The sequence below is a fragment of the Lucilia sericata genome, unplaced genomic scaffold (assembly GCF_015586225.1).
Source record: "Lucilia sericata isolate MDLA Ls3-8-SP2 unplaced genomic scaffold, ASM1558622v1 Contig003877F_arrow, whole genome shotgun sequence".
NCBI lineage: Eukaryota > Metazoa > Arthropoda > Insecta > Diptera > Calliphoridae > Lucilia > Lucilia sericata.
The window spans coordinates 10,269-27,741 of NW_023997060.1; the positions used below are offsets into that span (position 1 = coordinate 10,269).

The following is a 17,473-nucleotide window of genomic DNA, read 5'->3' on the forward strand; positions in this document are numbered from 1 at the left end:
ACTGGTTAAGGAGCCCACAACAGGCCCGATAGAGGCCTAGGGGTATTTCTTCGGATTGGAGGAGAGACATCCTCCTTGCAACGAACGAACGAACGAACGAACTAACGAACGAACGAACGAACGAAGAACGAACGAAGAACGAACGACGAACGAACGAACGAACGAACGAACGAACGAACGAACGAACGAAGAACGAACGAACGAACGAACGAACGAACGAACGAACGAAAACGAACGAACGAACGAACGAACGAACGAACGAACGAACGAACGAACGAACGAAGAACGAAGAACGAACGAACGAACGAACGAAAACGAACGAACGAACGAACGAAACGAACGAACGAACGAACGAACAAGAACGAACGAACGAACGAACGAACGAACGAACGAACGAACGAACGAACGAACGAAAACGAACGAACGAAACGAACGAACGAACGAACTAACGAACGAACTAACGAACTAACTAACGAACGAACGAACTAACTAACTAACTAACAACGAACGAACTAACTAACGAACTAACGAACGAACTAACTAACGAACGAACTAACTAACGAACAACTAAACTAACTAACTACTAATCTAACTAAATTAACGAACTAACTAACTAACTAACTAAGAACAACTAAACTAACTAACTAACTAACTAACTAACTAACTAACTAACTAACTAACTAACTAACTAACTAACTAAACGAACAACTAACTAAACTCACTAACTAACTAACTAACTTAATACTAACTAACTAACTAACTAACTACAACTAACTAACCTAACTAACTGACTAACTAACTATGTCCCATACATAGTTCCCCTATAAAAAATTTACTTATAAAGACTAATATCACGATGATATTCTGCATAAATAAGTTAATGTAGACTTAAATCCCTCTATCAAAATGTATAAATATAGGCCCATATAACACCCTGCCCCGCTATCGCCATTTATCATTTCAATATTTTCCCTTTTCACTTTTTTCGTTCACTAATTTTTTGGTCGTGAAAAATATTCCCCTGTTATGAAATTTGTGATGGAATTTTGTAAACATGAACAGCTGTTGCATACCAAAACAACTATTGTGAATGAATTGTTCACAACAAGTTCACGATAGCAATTTTCCCTTCAAGGAGAATGAAAATTTCAAGAAAACAAAAATTTCACTTCTATTGGCGGCGATACGGGTGAATATATTTCTGAATTAAGGTAAACACGAAATAAAATGCTTTATTATTAAAAAAAAATAAACAACATTTTTAATATACATAATTACTGGTGTAGGGTATCATATGGTCGGTCATGCCCGACTATAAATTCTTACTTGTTTTTTTATATATTTCTGAACAACAAACTTTGATTTATTTGTTTGAAACGAAATCATTAGTGCAATCGTTAAATTACACAGGACAACAAAAGTCGAAAAAGTCAAAACCCAGAGAGCAAGAAAAACTTTTCTAAAGGATACCTCTGAAGTCTTCAAAATATGATGTGCTAAATCTTGAAAACCCCCCCTTTTTTCGACCAATCTTTGAAACCGTATAACAGGCGTGAAGACATCTTTATTTATAAAATTTTTTATGTCAACTTAAAGTCCAATGACTCAGGTCTTCAAGATATCATGTGTTAAATTTTGAAAAACCCGCGTGTTTTGATCATTCATTGACACCGTATAACAGCGTGAAGGAAACTTTATTTATACAAATTTCAATGCCATCTTAAAGTCCATCTTTAAAGTCGAGAGATTGGACTTTTAGTGTTCTAGCTCCAGATATGTACATATATAGCTAATCTGACAATTTATATCCAAAATATTTACATGAATAGTTTAATAGTTTTAAAGATATACAAATTTTTGCATTTAATTCGTTTGGGAGCTGCCACGCCCCGTATTGCTAGTATTGCCATATATTCTCTAAAATTTTCATAATCATTTCAATGTTTCTCTTGCCAAATTTAAGGATTCTAGTCCCTATAGTTTCCCAGATATACGATTTTTATTTAATACATATGCCACGCCCCCTAGCTCGGCCATTTTATTTAGATACATTGATTTCATATTTTCATTATATGGAAAGTGCCACGCCCACTATAGATAGTCCGTTCATATGAAAGTTGTTTATATAAAATTTGAGGACTCAAACTAATTAGAGGTATTGGGTATAGCCCGATCTGTGCCAGAATGACGTCCCTTTTCCTAGGGCTACTTTTTCGGCATTCTTGTGTCAATGGCTAACTGCCTAGTGAAGGAAAATAGACTTTAGGAGGTTCAGTTTAGTTAACCACTAACATTCTGCAGAAACTAGATCAAGGGATGGTACAGATCTTTGAAGACTGAACTGTTAAGCTAAATTGCCAAGTTCTAAACTTAAGTTTCAGCTCTCCAAATCATCTATACATCTTCTCCATTTGTTCTTATTTATCAAGGAGCTTTTCGATCATTGGCAAAGATACAAGCCGATGCATAATGAACGGCGGCGCAATCATTTTTGGTCGGCGGTGGCTGCTTGTAATAGAAATTACCGGCGGCAGCTTAATTGTCGTATAAACTAAACTTTTTCTTTAGAAAATTGTTCTTATAAGCGTTTGTTATATAGAAAACTCTCTGCATGATAGTTTATTTATAGCAATCTTACTCTATATAAGTTTTCTCTGCAAAAAATTGGTTAAGTTAGTTTTATGAAGACCCCGATTATTGGGTCAATTTTAGATATCACCAAAAATTCAATATTTTATAACAATTTAAGTAAATTCAAATTAAAACGTTACTGTATATTCTTCAAAGTACATTTTCAAATTTCACTACAAATTAAAAATCTTCCTTATCTATATAATAACTTTTAATATAAAATCTATTAATTTACAATTCCGAAACGAATCAATTAAACTACCAACTAAATTAATCTCAATCCTCGCTAATTAACATTCTCATCTATTTTACTTTCATTAATTTTATAGAACACAAATTAGTAATGGTCGGTTTAGATAATGCTGGCAAAACCACAATACTCTATCAATTTCTTATGAATGAAGTCGTCCACACATCGCCCACAATTGGCTCAAATGTCGAAGAGGTTGTGTGGCGAAATATACATTTTCTTGTGTGGGATTTGGGAGGACAACAGAGTCTGAGAGCAGCATGGAGTACATATTATACAAATACAGAGGTGGGTTAAATTAATTTCTTGTATAACGTGAATTTCTTTTTATTATTTTAATAATATTTTTGTATGTTTTCCCGTTTAGTTCATTATTATGGTTATCGACTCAACAGATCGTGAACGTTTGGCTGTGACACGTGAAGAATTATATAGAATGTTGCAACACGAAGACTTGAGTAAAGCCAGTCTGCTGGTGTATGCCAATAAACAGGTTAGTGGGATTGAAATTGTGTTGGAATTTATAAGAAATTTTTGAATTTGTTTACTTATTGTTTTTGCTGTTGTTAATGTTTTGTAATATTTTGTTGTTTGTTTTATGTTTGTAGGACTTAAAAGGCTCAATGTCAGCTGCTGAAATATCACGTCAATTGGATTTAACCTCAATTAAAAAACATCAATGGCACATACAAGGCTGCTGTGCGTTAACGGGAGAAGGGTGAGTTTGGGATTTTTTTAATTTAAAAATAATAATAAATATTATTTTCGAAGTTGAGAAGTGTCTATTTTCACCTCAAGAATAGTGGAATATACCCACCTCAAAATTGATCTCTACTAATCTAACCTGATCTGAAAACTTCAAGTTCAGTTCTAATTCTAGTTTTCTAGTTCATGATCTAGTTTAGTTCTAGTTTAGTTCTAGTTTAGTTCTAGTTGAGTTCTAGTTGAGTTCTAGTTCAGTTCTAGTTCAGTTCTAGTTCAGTTCTAGTTCAGTTCTAGTTCAGTTCTAGTTCAGTTCTAGTTCAGTTCTAGTTCAGTTCTAGTTCAGTTCTAGTTCAGTTCTAGTTCAGTTCTAGTTCAGTTCTAGTTCAGTTCTAGTTCAGTTCTAGTTCAGTTCTAGTTCAGTTCTAGTTCAGTTCTAGTTCAGTTCTAGTTCAGTTCTAGTTGAGTTCTAGTTCAGTTCTAGTTCAGTTCTAGTTCAGTTCTGGTTCAGTTCTAGTTCAGTTCCAGTTCAGTTCTAGTTCAGTTCTAGTTCAGTTCTAGTTCAGTTCTAGTTCAGTTCTAGTTCAGTTCTAGTTTCAGTTCTAGTTCAGTTCTAGTTCAGTTCTAGTTCAGTTCTAGTTCAGTTCTAGTTCAGTTCTAGTTCAGTTCTAGTTCAGTTCTAGTTCAGTTCTAGTTCAGTTCTAGTTCAGTTCTAGTTCAGTTCTAGTTCAGTTCTAGTTCAGTTCTAGTTCAGTTCTAGTTTCAGTTCTAGTTCAGTTCTAGTTCAGTTCTAGTTCAGTTCTAGTTCAGTTCTAGTTCTAGTTCAGTTCTAGTTCAGTTCTAGTTCAGTTCTAGTTCAGTTCTAGTTCAGTTCTAGTTCAGTTCTAGTTCAGTTCTAGTTCAGTTCTAGTTCAGTTCTAGTTCAGTTCTAGTTCAGTTCTAGTTCAGTTCTAGTTCAGTTCTAGTTCAGTTCTAGTTCAGTTCTAGTTCAGTTCTAGTTCAGTTCTAGTTCAGTTCTAGTTCAGTTCTAGTTCAGTTCTAGTTCAGCGGTTCTAGTTCAGTTCTAGTTCGGTTCTAGTTCAGTTAGTTAGTCTAGTTGAGTTCTAGTTGAGTTCTAGTTTAGTCCAGTTGTAGTTCAGTTCCAGTTCAGTTCTAGTTCAGTTCCAGTTCCAGTTCAGTTCTAGTTCAGTTCTAGTTCAGTTCTGTTCTAGTTCTGTTCTAGTTCAGTTCCAGTTCCAGTTCAGTTCTAGTTCAGTTCTAGTTCAGTTCTAGTTCAGTTCAGTTCTGTTCTAGTTCTGTTCTAGTTCTGTTCTAGTTCTGTTCTAGTTCAGTTCTAGTTCAGTTCTAGTTCAGTTCTAGTTCAGTTCTAGTTCAGTTTTAGTTCAGTTTTAGTTCAGTTCTAGTTCAGATCTAGTTCAGTTCTAGTTCAGTTTTAGTTCAGTTCTAGTTCAGTTATATTTCTAGTTCAGTTCTAGTTCAGTTCTAGTCCAGTTCTAGTTCAGTTCAAATTCAGTTCTAGTTCAGTTCTAGTTCAGTTCTAGTTCAGTTCTAGTTCAGTTCGAGTTCAGTTCTAGTTCAGTTCTAGTTCAGTTCTAGTTCAGTTCTAGTTCAGTTCTAGTTCAGTTCTAGTTCAGTTCTAGTTCAGTTCTAGTTCAGTTCTAGTTCAGTTCTAGTTCAGTTCTAGTTCAGTTCTAGTTCAGTTCTAGTTCAGTTCTAGTTCAGTTCTAGTTCAGTTCTAGTTCAGTTCTAGTTCAGTTCTAGTTCAGTTCTAGTTCAGTTCTAGTTCAGTTCTAGTTCAGTTCTAGTTCAGTTCTGGTTCAGTTTTTAGTTCTGTTCTGGTTTAGTTCTAGTTCAGTTCTAGTTTAGTTCTACAGAAGTTCTAGTTCAGTTTTAGTTCAGTTCTAGTTCAATTTTAGTTCTGTTCCACTTTAGTTCTACATTTTAATTTTTCTTAAAAGCAAATTGTAATTTCGAGTAATCAGATTATAACTTCTAAATTTAAAAATATCTGTTTTTCGTGTATTAACGATAAAGGCAATAACTTTATTATCTGAAGCTAAAAATACATTTAGATTTAGATATTATAAACAATCCACCTAAACATGATATCTAACTAAGATTTCAGCAATAATAAAACTTTTATTATATTTTTAATAAGATTGTAAAAAAATTTTAGTTATATTAAAATACCTCACGGTATTTTGACTTCATTTATTTATGTATTTTTACTTTTTTGCAATATTTTTTTAATTTCCCTTTTCTTGCTATTTTACAGACTCTATCAGGGTTTGGAATGGATTGTTCAACGCATCAAAAAGAAATGACATACTCAAATGGACTGCGATAGTAGTTTATAGTTAAATCAATAATTAAATTACTATTTATATATTATTAAACAACAAAAACATTTATAATAATTTTATATATATACAAAAGATAAAAAAAACCAACAATGAAGAAAAACAATTTAATTATTTGTAAGTAAATGTAATTTGTAAATCTTAAACATAAAAAAAACACACACACACATTTTAAAGCAGCCTCCCCTCTTAAAGTTTTATATTTATAAAGTACTCCATTATGAATTAAACTAATAAATTATATAAATTAAAAAAAAAGGATTTATTTTGTAATCCTTTAAAAAAACTGAAAATTTAGTAGAAATCAAAAGGGAAAGATTTTTAAAAAGTCAAACAGGCAAAAGATAGAACTTTAAAATTAACTTTTAATTCGATTTTTTAAAACAAAGTGTTTTTTTGTTTAATTAATATTGAAGAGAAGTTAGATTTTCCCTTTTGTCTTTTATTCTTCTCAACAGTTTTAGAATTGTATAATTTATAGATTTATTTTATTATTTTTAGTTTAAGTATTCTAATTTAAAAGATTTTTGAAAAAATTAAAAAAAAACTGTAAATTAACTAAAAGAACTTTAGAAAAATATAAATACTTAATGAGAATTTAAAGAAATGTAAGTTATTCATTGACGACAGGCGCCTTTTTTATTCAAACAACTAATTTACCAAAGCGCATTGTATGTTTTTTTTAACACATATAAGTTTATACTCTTATTATTTAAATAATTTAATTTGTTTTTGTTTTAATTGCTCTTATATTTTTAAAAAATAACAAAAAAAAAAAAAAAGAAATAATTTAACTCTATAATAAATAAAAATTTTATAAGAATTTCTTTAACAAATCGAAAGAAAAAAATTCTATAATGTACAATTAATGTGTGCTCTTAAAGAAATTGTTTTTATGGAAAAAAATTAAATTTAATTAGTAAAATATATTTTTTAAGTTTTAAAATAAAAAGTAAAAAATTAAAAAAAAATTTTTTGGTTTTTAATTTTTGTTGAAATTTTTTCTTTGTCAGTTTGGTTTTTATGTTTTGTTAATTTAAAGTTTTTGATAAAAAAAATTGTAAAAAGAAAATTAAGAATTATACATTTAATGCATACAAAATTCGAAATATTTGCCAAAACTCAAAAAACAGTAATGAACAAGAAAAATAAAATAAACTTGTATTTGTAAAGCTAAATAATAATAATAATTATAAATAATTAATAAATAAATATTATATATAAAAATATTAAAAATAAAGTTTTAATTCAATTATTTTATTTTAAAATAATTCAGTTCATTATTTTATTAAAAAATACTTCAGTTCTAATTCAGTTCTAGTTCAGTTCTAGTTCAGTTCTAGTTCAGTTCTAGTTCAGTTCTAGTTCAGTTCTAGTTCAGTTCTAGTTCAGTTCTAGTTCAGTTCTAGTTCAGTTCTAGTTCAGTACTAGTTCAGTTCTAGTTCAGTTCTAGTTCAGTTCTAGTTCAGTTCTAGTTCAGTTCTAGTTCAGTTCTAGTTCAGTTCTAGTTCAGTTCTAGTTCAGTTCTAGTTCAGTTCTAGTTCAGTTCTAGTTCAGTTCTAGTTCAGTTCTAGTTCAGTTGTAGTTCAGTTCTATATCAGTACTAGTTCAGTTCTAGTTCAGGTCTAGTTCAGTTGTAGATCAGTTCTAGTTCAGTTCTAGTTCAGTTCTAGTTCAGTTCTAGTTCAGTTCTAGTTCAGTTCTAGTTCAGTTCTAATTCAGTTCTAGTTCAGTTCTAGTTCAGTTCTAGTTCAATTCTAGTTCAGTTCTAGTTCAGTTCTAGCTTCAGTTCTAGTTCAGTTCTAGTTCAGTTTCTAGTTCAGTTTCTAATTCAGTTCTAGTTCAGTTCTAGTTCAGTCCTAGTTCAGTTCTAGTTCAGTTCAGTTCTAGTTCAGTTCTAGTTCAGTTCTAGTTCAGTTCTAGTTCAGTTCTAGTTCAGTTCTAGTTCAGTTCTAGTTCAGTTCTAGTTCAGTTCTAGTTCAGTTCTAGTTCAGTTCTATTCAGTTCTAGTTCAGTTCTAGTTCAGTTCTAGTTCAGTTCTAGTTCAGTTCTAGTTCAGTTCTAGTTCAGTTCTAGTTCAGTTCTAGTTCAGTCTTGTTCAGTTTCTCAGTATTGTCAGTTCTAGTCAGTCTAGTTCAGTAGTTCAGTTAGTTCAGTTCTAGTTCAGTTCTAGTTCAGTTCTAGTTCAGTTCTAGTTCAGTTCTAGTTCAGTTCTAGTTCAGTTCTAGTTCAGTTCTAGTTCAGTTCTAGTTCAGTTCTAGTTTAGTTCTAGTTCAGTTCTACTGCAGTTCTAATTCAGTTCTACTGCAGTTCTAGTTCAGTTGTTGTTCAGTTTTATTTCAGTTCTTGTTCCGTCTATCATATCTGACTGTTGATTCAAAATGAAAAATGTATAAATCATATTTCTTAACCACTGTGCATTTATCAATACTTGCAATACTTTTTGGTATATTTGTTAATTAATACATTTAAAAATAATTTATTGATCAGGGGAATTACTTTATAAACTAAACACTTAATGAAAGTAAAACAGGATTACAATAACAAAACTGTAAACTAAACTAATATTTGCAAAATTTTCCATTAAAGGTATTATTAAAAACAAGAGAAATTTATTAAATTAGTTTAAAGTTTAAACTAAAACGTTAAAATGTAAATCCCCTTAAATTTTACAACAAATTGACTTTGTAAGGAATACAATTTTTAAAAACACACGCAACAAATTCTCTAAGCAAAATATCTATTTTCCTAAAAATCTGGTTTCTTCCAGAGATATGTATATATTGTAGTACAAATTAAAAGCTTTTGTAAAAAAGCTCTTTTCTTGTACTCAGCTCTACTCTCTTACCGATCTTTAGCAAATAAATAAACAGCAGCAACTAAACGGAATGACAAGTTTAGTATTAAAAGTGCATAGAGATTATCAACAACTTAAATTGATTTTAATAAAATTTGCCAGAAGTAAAATGTCTACAACAAACAATAATCAATTAATTAATCAAACCGTGGTCACAGCTATGGGAGCTCACATTTTGCCAACAACATCCCATTCATCATACGATCTCAAATTGCAATTTAATGAAAGTGTTCCTAGTGCTCCTGATCAACAGCTTAAGTTTGAAATTGAGAATAAAGTAAAGAATAAAGAATTCTTTTATGGCATAGAAATCTTGGCTAGAAATCATCATGCCAACACTTTATTGGATTATAAAGCATTTGGTTCTCTTATGCCTTTATTTACCTCCATAGTTTGGTTAAGTTCTGATTACTGGTCCGTAGAGAATCTTGAAGAAGTAGAGTCAATAAAATTGGCGCGTAAATTACAGCCTCATGGCATAGTGCTGCCACATTTCTCATGCTATCGTTTGCATGAGGCCAGATTAAAAGAATTTTTAAATTTAAATTTCTCTAATGTTTTGGCCGTACGTGGAGATTTTTTCGAACCAAATCAAATGTATAATATTCAGAGGAATTAGTGGCTAATATACGTAAATTTAGAGGAGGTGAGAAGGGAGTATTACTACTGTATTATTTGTAAACATATTGTCAATCTGATAAGAAATTAAAGTAAACAATTAACACGAGTAATTTAAAATAAAAACTATTGTCTAGTGCAATGTTATAAAATTGTAATTTGATAAGTTTGTTGATTCTGGGAATTAAATGTATGTATTGTTTTTCTATTTAGATTCTATAACAATTGGAGTTGGTGGTTATCCAGAAGGCCATCCTGAATGCCTTTCAATAGAAGATGACTTGAATAATTTGGCGAAAAAGTAAGAATTGGAAAAATTTACATAAAAAATAAAGAAGATAACGAAATTTTGGCTCCTTACAATCTAGTTATGTTCAATCTTTGTTCAGTTCTAGTTCTGGTTAAGTTCTAGTTCAGTTCTAGTTCAGTTGTAGTTCAGTTCTATATCAGTACTAGTTCAGTTCTAGTTCAGGTCTTTCAGTTGTAGATCAGTTCTAGTTCAGTTCTAGTTCAGTTCTAGTTCAGTTCTAGTTCAGTTCTAGTTCAGTTCTAGTTCAGTTCTAGTTCAGTTCTAGTTCAGTTCTAGTTCAGTTCTAGTTCAGTTCTAGTTCAGTTCTAGTTCAGTTCTAGTTCAGTTCTAGTTCAGTTCTCGTTCAGTTCGTTCAGTTCTAGTTCAGTTCTAGTTCAGTTCTAGTTCAGTTCTAGTTCAGTTCTAGTTCAGTTCTAGTTCAGTTCTAATTCAGTTCTAGTTCAGTTCTAGTTCAGTTCTAGTTCAGTTCTAGTTCAGTTCTAGTTCAGTTCTAGTTCAGTTCTAGTTCAGTTCTAGTTCAGTTCTAGTTCAGTTCTAGTTCAGTTCTAGTTCAGATCTAGTTCAGTTCTAGTTCAGTTCTACTTCAGTTCTAGTTCAGTTCTAGTTCAGTTCAGTTCAGTTCTAGTTCAGTTCTAGTTCAGTCTAGTTCTAGTTCAGTTCTAGTTCAGTTCTAGTTCAGTTCTAGTTCAGTTCTAGTTCAGTTCTAGTTCAGTTCTAGTTCAGTTCTAGTTCAGTTCTAGTTCAGTTCTAGTTCAGTTCTAGTTCAGTTCTAGTTCAGTTCAAGTTCAGTTCTAGTTCAGTTCTAGTTCAGTTCTAGTTCAGTTCAAGTTCAGTTTAGTTCAGTAGTCAGTTCTAGTTCAGTTCAAGGTCAGTTCTAGTTCAGTTCTAGTTCAGTTAGTTCAGTTCTAGTTCAGTTCTATTTCAGTTCTATTTCAGTTTAGTTCAGTTCTAGTTCAGTTCTAGTCAGTTCTAGTTCAGTTCTATTTCAGTTCCAGTTCAGTTCTAGTTCAGTTCTAGTTCAGTTCTAGTTCAGTTCTAGTTCAGTTCTAGTTCAGTTCTAGTTCAGTTCTAGTTCAGTTCTAGTTCAGTTCTAGTTCAGTTCTAGTTCAGTTCTAGTTCAGTTCTAGTTCAGTTCTAGTTCAGTTCTAGTTCAGTTCTAGTTCAGTTCTAGTTCAGTTCAAGGTCAGTTCTAGTTCAGTTCTAGTTCAGTTCTAGTTCAGTTCTAGTTCAGTTCTAGTTCAGTTCTAGTTCAGTTCTAGTTCAGTTCTAGTTCAGTTCTAGTTCAGTTCTAGTTCAGTTCTAGTTCAGTTCTAGTTCAGTTCTAGTTCAGTTCTAGTTCAGTTCTAGTTCAGTTCTAGTTCAGTTCTAGTCAGTTCTAGTTCAGTTCTAGTTCAGTTCTAGTTCAGTTCTAGTTCAGTTCTAGTTCAGTTCTAGTTCAGTTCTAGTTCAGTTCTAGTTCAGTTCTAGTTCAGTTCTAGTTCAGTTCTAGTTCAGTTCTAGTTCAGTTCTAGTTCAGTTCTAGTTCAGTTCTAGTTCAGTTCTAGTTCAGTTCTAGTTCAGTTCTAGTTCAGTTCTAGTTCAGTTCTAGTTCAGTTCTAGTTCAGTTCTAGTTCAGTTCTAGTTCAGTTTAGTTCTAGTTCAGTTCTAGTTCAGTTCTAGTTCAGTTCTAGTTCAGTTCTAGTTCAGTTCTAGTTCAGTTCTAGTTCAGTTCTAGTTCAGTCTAGTTCAGTTCTAGTTCAGTTCTAGTTCAGTTCTAGTTCAGTTCTAGTTCAGTTCTAGTTCAGTTCTAGTTCAGTTCTAGTTCAGTTCTAGTTCGTTCTAGTTCAGTTCTAGTTCAGTTCTAGTTCAGTTCTAGTTCAGTTCTAGTTCAGTTCTAGTTCAGTTCTAGTTCAGTTCTAGTTCAGTTCTAGTTCAGTTCTAGTTCAGTTCTAGTTCAGTTCTAGTTCAGTTCTAGTTCAGTTCTAGTTCAGTTCTAGTTCAGTTCTAGTTCAGTTCAGTTCAGTTCTAGTTCAGTTTCTAGTCAGTTCTAGTTCAGTTCTAGTTCAGTTCTAGTTCAGTTCTAGTCAGTTCTAGTTCAGTTCTAGTTTCAGTTCTAGTTCAGTTCTAGTTCAGTTCAGTAGTTCAGTTCTAGTTCAGTTCTAGTTCAGTTCTAGTTCAGTTCTAGTTCAGTTCTAGTTCCAGTTCTAGTTTCAGTTCAGTTCAGTTCTAGTCAGTTCTAGTTCAGTTCTAGTTCAGTTCTAGTCAGTTCCGTTCGTTTAGTTCAGTTCTAGTTCAGTTCTAGTTCAGTTCTAGTTCAGTTCTAGTTCAGTTCTAGTTCAGTTCTAGTTCAGTTCTAGTCAGTTCTAGTTCAGTTCTAGTTCAGTTCTAGTTCAGTTCTAGTTCAGTTCTAGTTCAGTTCTAGTTCAGTTCAGTTCAGTTCTAGTTCAGTTCTAGTTCAGTTCTAGTTCAGTTCTAGTTCAGTTCTAGTTCAGTTCTAGTTCAGTTCTAGTCAGTTCTAGTTCAATTCTAGTTCAGTTCTAGTTCAGTTCTAGTTCAGTTCTAGTTCAGTTCTAGTTCAGTTCTAGTTTAGTTCTAGTTCAGTTCTAGTTCAGTTTAGTTTTCTAGTTCAGTTCTAGTTCAGTTCTAGTTCAGTTCTAGTTCAGTTCTAGTTCAGTTCTAGTTCAGTTCTAGTTCAGTTCTAGTTAGTTCAGTTCTAGTTCAGTTCTAGTTCAGTTCTAGTTCAGTTCTAGTTCAGTTCTAGTTCAGTTCTAGTTCTAGTTCTAGTTCTAGTTCAGTTCTAGTTCTAGTCAGTTCTAGTTCAGTTCTAGTTCAGTTCTAGTTCAGTTCTAGTTCAGTTCTAGTTCAGTTCTAGTTCAGTTCTAGTTCAGTTCTAGTTCAGTTCTAGTTCAGTTCTAGTTCAGTTCTAGTTCAGTTCTAGTTCAGTTCTAGTTCAGTTCTAGTTCAGATCTAGTTCAGTTCTAGTTCAGTTCTAGTTCAGTTCTAGTTCAGTTCTAGTTCAGTTCTAGTTTAGTTCTAGTTCAGTTCTAGTTCAGTTCTAGTTCAGTTCTAGTTCAGTTCTAGTTCAGTTCTAGTTCAGTTCTAGTTCAGTTCTAGTTCAGTTCTAGTTCAGTTCTAGTTCAGTTCTAGTTCAGTTCTAGTTCAGTCTAGTTCAGTTCAAGTTCAGTTCTAGTTCAGTTCTAGTTCAGTTCAAGGTCAGTTCTAGTTCAGTTCTAGTTCAGTTTCTAGTTCAGTTCTAGTTCAGTTCTATTCAGTTCTATTTCAGTTCTAGTTCAGTTCTAGTTCAGTTCTAGTTCAGTTCTAGTTCAGTTCTATTTCAGTTCCAGTTCAGTTCTAGTTCAGTTCTAGTTCAGTTCTAGTTCAGTTCTAGTTCAGTTCTAGTTCAGTTCAAGGTCAGTTCTAGTTCAGTTCTAGTTCAGTTCTAGTTCAGTTCTAGTTCAGTTCTAGTCAGTCTAGTTCAGTTCTAGTTCAGTTCTAGTTCAGTTCTAGTTCAGTTCTAGTTCAGTTCTAGTTCAGTTCTAGTTCAGTTCTAGTTCAGTTCTAGTTCAGTTCTAGTTCAGTTCTAGTTCAGTTCTAGTTCAGTTCTAGTTCAGTTCTAGTTCAGTTCTAGTTCAGTTCTAGTTCAGTTCTAGTTCAGTTCTAGTTCAGTTCTAGTTCAGTTCTAGTTCAGTTCTAGTTCAGTTCTAGTTCAGTTCTAGTTCAGTTCTAGTTCAGTTCTAGTTCAGTTCTAGTTCAGTTCTAGTTCAGTTCTAGTTCAGTTCTAGTTCAGTTCTAGTTCAGTTCTAGTTCAGTTCTAGTTCAGTTCTAGTTCAGTTCTAGTTCAGTTCTAGTTCTAGTTCAGTTCTAGTCAGTTTCTAGTTCAGTTCCAGTTCAGTTCTAGTTCAGTTCTAGTTCGTTCTAGTCAGTTCTAGTTCAGTTCTAGTTCAGTTCTAGTTCAGTTCTAGTTCAGTTCTAGTTCAGTTCTAGTTCAGTTCTAGTTCAGTTCTAGTTCAGTTTAGTTCAGTTCTAGTTCAGTTCTAGTTCAGTTCTAGTTCAGTTCTAGTTCAGTTCTAGTTCAGTTCTAGTTCAGTTCTAGTTCAGTTCTAGTTCAGTTCTAGTTCAGTTCTAGTTCAGTTCTAGTTCAGTTCTAGTTCAGTTCTAGTTCAGTTCTAGTTCAGTTCTAGTTCAGTTCTAGTTCAGTTCTAGTTCAATTCTAGTTCAGTTCTAGTTCAGTTCTAGTTCAGTTCTAGTTCAGTTCTAGTTCTAGTTCAGTTCTAGTTCAGTTCTAGTTAGTTCTAGTTCAGTTCTAGTTCAGTTCTAGTTCAGTTCTAGTTCAGTTCTAGTTCAGTTCTAGTTCAGTTCTAGTTCAGTTCTAGTTCAGTTCTAGTTCAGTTCTAGTTCAGTTCTAGTTCAGTTCTAGTTCTAGTTCAGTTCTAGTTCAGTTCTAGTTCAGTTCTAGTTCAGTTCTAGTTCAGTTCTAGTTCAGTTCTAGTTCTAGTTCAGTTCTAGTTCAGTTCTAGTTCAGTTCTAGTTCAGTTCTAGTTCAGTTCTAGTTCAGTTCTAGTTCAGTTCTAGTTCAGTTCTAGTTCAGTTCTAGTTCAGTTCTAGTTCAGTTCTAGTTCAGTTCTAGTTCAGTTCTAGTTCAGATCTAGTTCAGTTCTAGTTCAGTTCTAGTTCAGTTCTAGTTCAGTTCTAGTTCAGTTCTAGTTCAATTCTAGTTCAGTACTAGTTCAGTTAGTTCAGTTCTAGTTCAGTTCTAGTTCAGTTCAGTTCAGTTCTAGTTCAGTTCTAGTTCAGTTCTAGTTCAGTTCTAGTTCAGTTCTAGTTCAGTTCTAGTTCAGTTCTAGTTCAGTTCTAGTTCAGTTCTAGTTCAGTCTAGTTCAGTTCTAGTTCAGTTCTAGTTCAGTTCTAGTTCAGTTCTAGTTCAGTCTAGTTCAGTTCTAGTTCAGTTCTAGTTCAGTTCTAGTTTAGTTCTAGTTCAGTTCTAGTTCAGTCCTAGTTCAGTTCTAGTTCAGTTCTAGTTCAGTTCTAGTTCAGTTCTAGTTCAGTCCTAGTTTAGTTCTAGTTCAGTTCTAGTTCAGTTCTAGTTTATTTCTAGTTCAGTTCTAGTTCAGTTCTAGTTCAGTTCTAGTTCAGTTCTAGTTCAGTTCTAGTTCAGTTTTAGTTCAGTTCTAGTTCAGTTCTAGTACAGTTCTAGTTCATTTAGTTAGTTAGTTAGTTAGTTAGTAGTTAGTTAGTTAGTTAGTAGTAGTTAGTTAGTTAGTTAGTTAGTTAGTAGTAGTTAGTTAGTTAGTTAGTTAGTGTTAGTTAGTTAGTTAGTAGTAGTTAGTTAGTAGTTAGTTAGTTAGTAGTTAGTTAGTAGTTAGTTAGTTAGTTAGGTAGTTAGTTAGTTAGTTAGTTAGTTAGTAGTTAGTTAGTAGTTAGTTAGTTAGTTAGTTAGTTAGTTAGTTAGTTAGTTAGTAGTAGTTAGTTAGTTAGTTAGTAGTTAGTTAGTTAAGTTAGTTAGTTAGTTAGTTAGTTAGTTAGTTAGTAGTTAGTAGTTAGTTAGTTAGTAGTTAGTTAGTTAGTTAGTTAGTTAGTTAGTTAGTTAGTTAGTTAGTTAGTAGTTAGTTAGTTAGTTAGTTAGTTAGTTAGTAGTTAGTTAGTTAGTTAGTTAGTTAGTTAGTTAGTTAGTTAGTTAGTTAGTTAGTTAGTTAGTTAGTTAGTTAGTTAGTAGTTAGTTAGTTAGTTAGTTAGTTAGTTAGTTAGTTAGTAGTAGTTAGTTAGTTAGTTAGTAGTTAGTTAGTTAGTTAGTTAGTTAGTTAGTAGTTAGTTAGTTAGTTAGTTAGTTAGTTAGTTAGTTAGTTAGTTAGTTAGTAGTTAGAGTTAGTTAGTTAGTTAGTTAGTTAGTTAGTTAGTTAGTTAGTTAGTTAGTGTTAGTTAGTTAGTTAGTTAGTAGTTAGTTAGTTAGTTAGTTAGTTAGTTAGTAGTTAGTTAGTTAGTTAGTTAGTTAGTTAGTTAGTTAGTTAGTAGGTAGTAGTAGTTAGTTAGTTTTAGTTAGTTAGTTAGTTAGTTAGTTAGTTAGTTAGTTAGGTTAGTTAGTTAGTTAGTAGTTAGTAGTTAGTTAGTTAGTTAGTTAGTTAGTTAGTTAGTTAGTAGTTAGTTAGTTAGTTAGTTAGTTAGTTAGTTAGTTAGTAGTTAGTTAGTTAGTTAGTTAGTTAGTTAGTTAGTTAGTTAGTTAGTAGTTAGTTAGTTAGTAGTTAGTTAGTAGTTAGTTAGTAGTTAGTTAGTTAGTAGTAGTTAGTTAGTTAGTTAGTTAGTTAGTAGTAGTTAGTGTAGTTAGTTAGTTAGTTAGTTAGTTAGTTAGTTGTAGTTAGTTAGTTAGTTAGTTAGTTAGTTAGTTAGTTAGTTAGTTGTTAGTAGTTAGTTAGTTAGTTAGTTAGTAGTTAGTTAGTTAGTAGTTAGTTAGTTAGTTAGTTAGTAGTTAGTTAGTTAGTTAGTTAGTTAGTTAGTTAGTTAGTAGTTAGTTAGTTAGTTAGTTAGTTAGTTAGTTAGTTAGTTAGTTAGTAGTTAGTTAGTAGTTAGTTAGTTAGTTAGTTAGTTAGTTAGTTAGTTAGTAGTAGTTAGTTAGTTAGTTAGTAGTTAGTTAGTTAGTTAGTAGTTAGTAGTTAGTTAGTTAGTTAGTTAGTTAGTTAGTTAGTTAGTAGTTAGTTAGTAGTTAGTTAGTTAGTTAGTTAGTTAGTTAGTTAGTTAGTTAGTTAGTTAGTTAGTTAGTTAGTTAGTTAGTTAGTTAGTTAGTTAGTTAGTTAGTAGTTAGTTAGTTAGTTAGTTAGTTAGTTAGTTAGGTAGTAGTCGTTAGTTAGTTAGTTAGTTAGTTAGTTAGTTAGTTAGTTAGTTAGTTAGTTAGTTAGTTAGTTAGTTAGTTAGTTAGTTAGTAGTTAGTTAGTTGTTAGTTAGTAGTTAGTAGTTAGTAGTTAGTAGTTAGTTAGTTAGTAGTTAGTTAGTAGTTAGTTAGTTAGTTAGTTAGTTAGTTGTAGTTAGTTAGTAGTTAGTTAGTTAGTTGAGTTAGTTAGTTAGTTAGTTAGTGGATTATAATATGATCTCAAAAACCTTCATTGAATATATGTTTTATTTTTATAGTTTAACAAATTCATCCTTTAATAACTCTGTCCCTAAAAACCGCAAAAATGTGTCGATAAAAATACAAAAAACTAATCGCGGAAAACCCCCTATATTCAAACTTATGATTATTTAATACATATAACTTTTATTAATTACAGACAAATTGTTTGATTACTTTTTATTACAGGTTCAAGCCGGCTTGCTGATTTCATTATAACACAAATCTGTTTCTCTCCCCAAGCGATAATTGATTTTGTTAAAAATTGTCGTTCAAAAGCCATAAAAGTACCCATATTAGTTGGTATGTTTGTACCCGACAATTTACGTATGCTGCTGAGGCTTATTACGTTATTACCAAGATAAAATGCCTGCGGAATTGTTAGATAGAATATCGGAAACAAATGAATTGGGACATACAATTTTCAGAGATTATGCTGTAATAAAGCGGTGGAATGATAGAAACGATATTTGCCAGTGATGTAGATTGTTTATGGTTTGCCATTTTTTACCATGAATAAATTCAAGAATATACCAAAGGTTTGAGTGCTTTAGTGAAAATCAAAATTTAATAAAGAAAAGATGAGAAGAAAATCGAAACTTCCTAAAAGAGGGTTTTATTGTAAAATAATTAATTTAAAAATTATAAAAGTAATTTAAAAAAAAAAAAA

At 31.8% G+C, this 17,473-nt stretch overlaps 2 protein-coding genes across 2 annotated transcripts; both read left to right on the forward strand.

The window, feature by feature from the left end:
- Positions 1–2,960: 2,960 nt before the first annotated feature.
- LOC119615004 (ADP-ribosylation factor-like protein 5B) lies at positions 2,961–6,100 on the forward strand (the record flags this gene model as incomplete). The annotated part of the gene is made up of 4 exons (XM_037971088.1): positions 2,961–3,169; positions 3,249–3,374; positions 3,490–3,599; positions 5,859–6,100. Coding segments are annotated over 4 exons (494 nt in total), but the record flags the coding sequence as incomplete, so codon positions are not given.
- Positions 6,101–8,846: 2,746 nt separating this feature from the next.
- Positions 8,847–17,457, forward strand: LOC119615005 (methylenetetrahydrofolate reductase). Its single transcript, XM_037971089.1, is given in 6 exon segments — positions 8,847–9,399; positions 9,402–9,446; positions 9,632–9,719; positions 15,568–15,572; positions 16,993–17,141; positions 17,143–17,457. Coding segments are annotated over 6 exon segments (918 nt in total). The 5' UTR covers positions 8,847–8,909; the 3' UTR covers positions 17,284–17,457.
- The last annotated feature ends 16 nt before the right edge of the window (positions 17,458–17,473 follow it).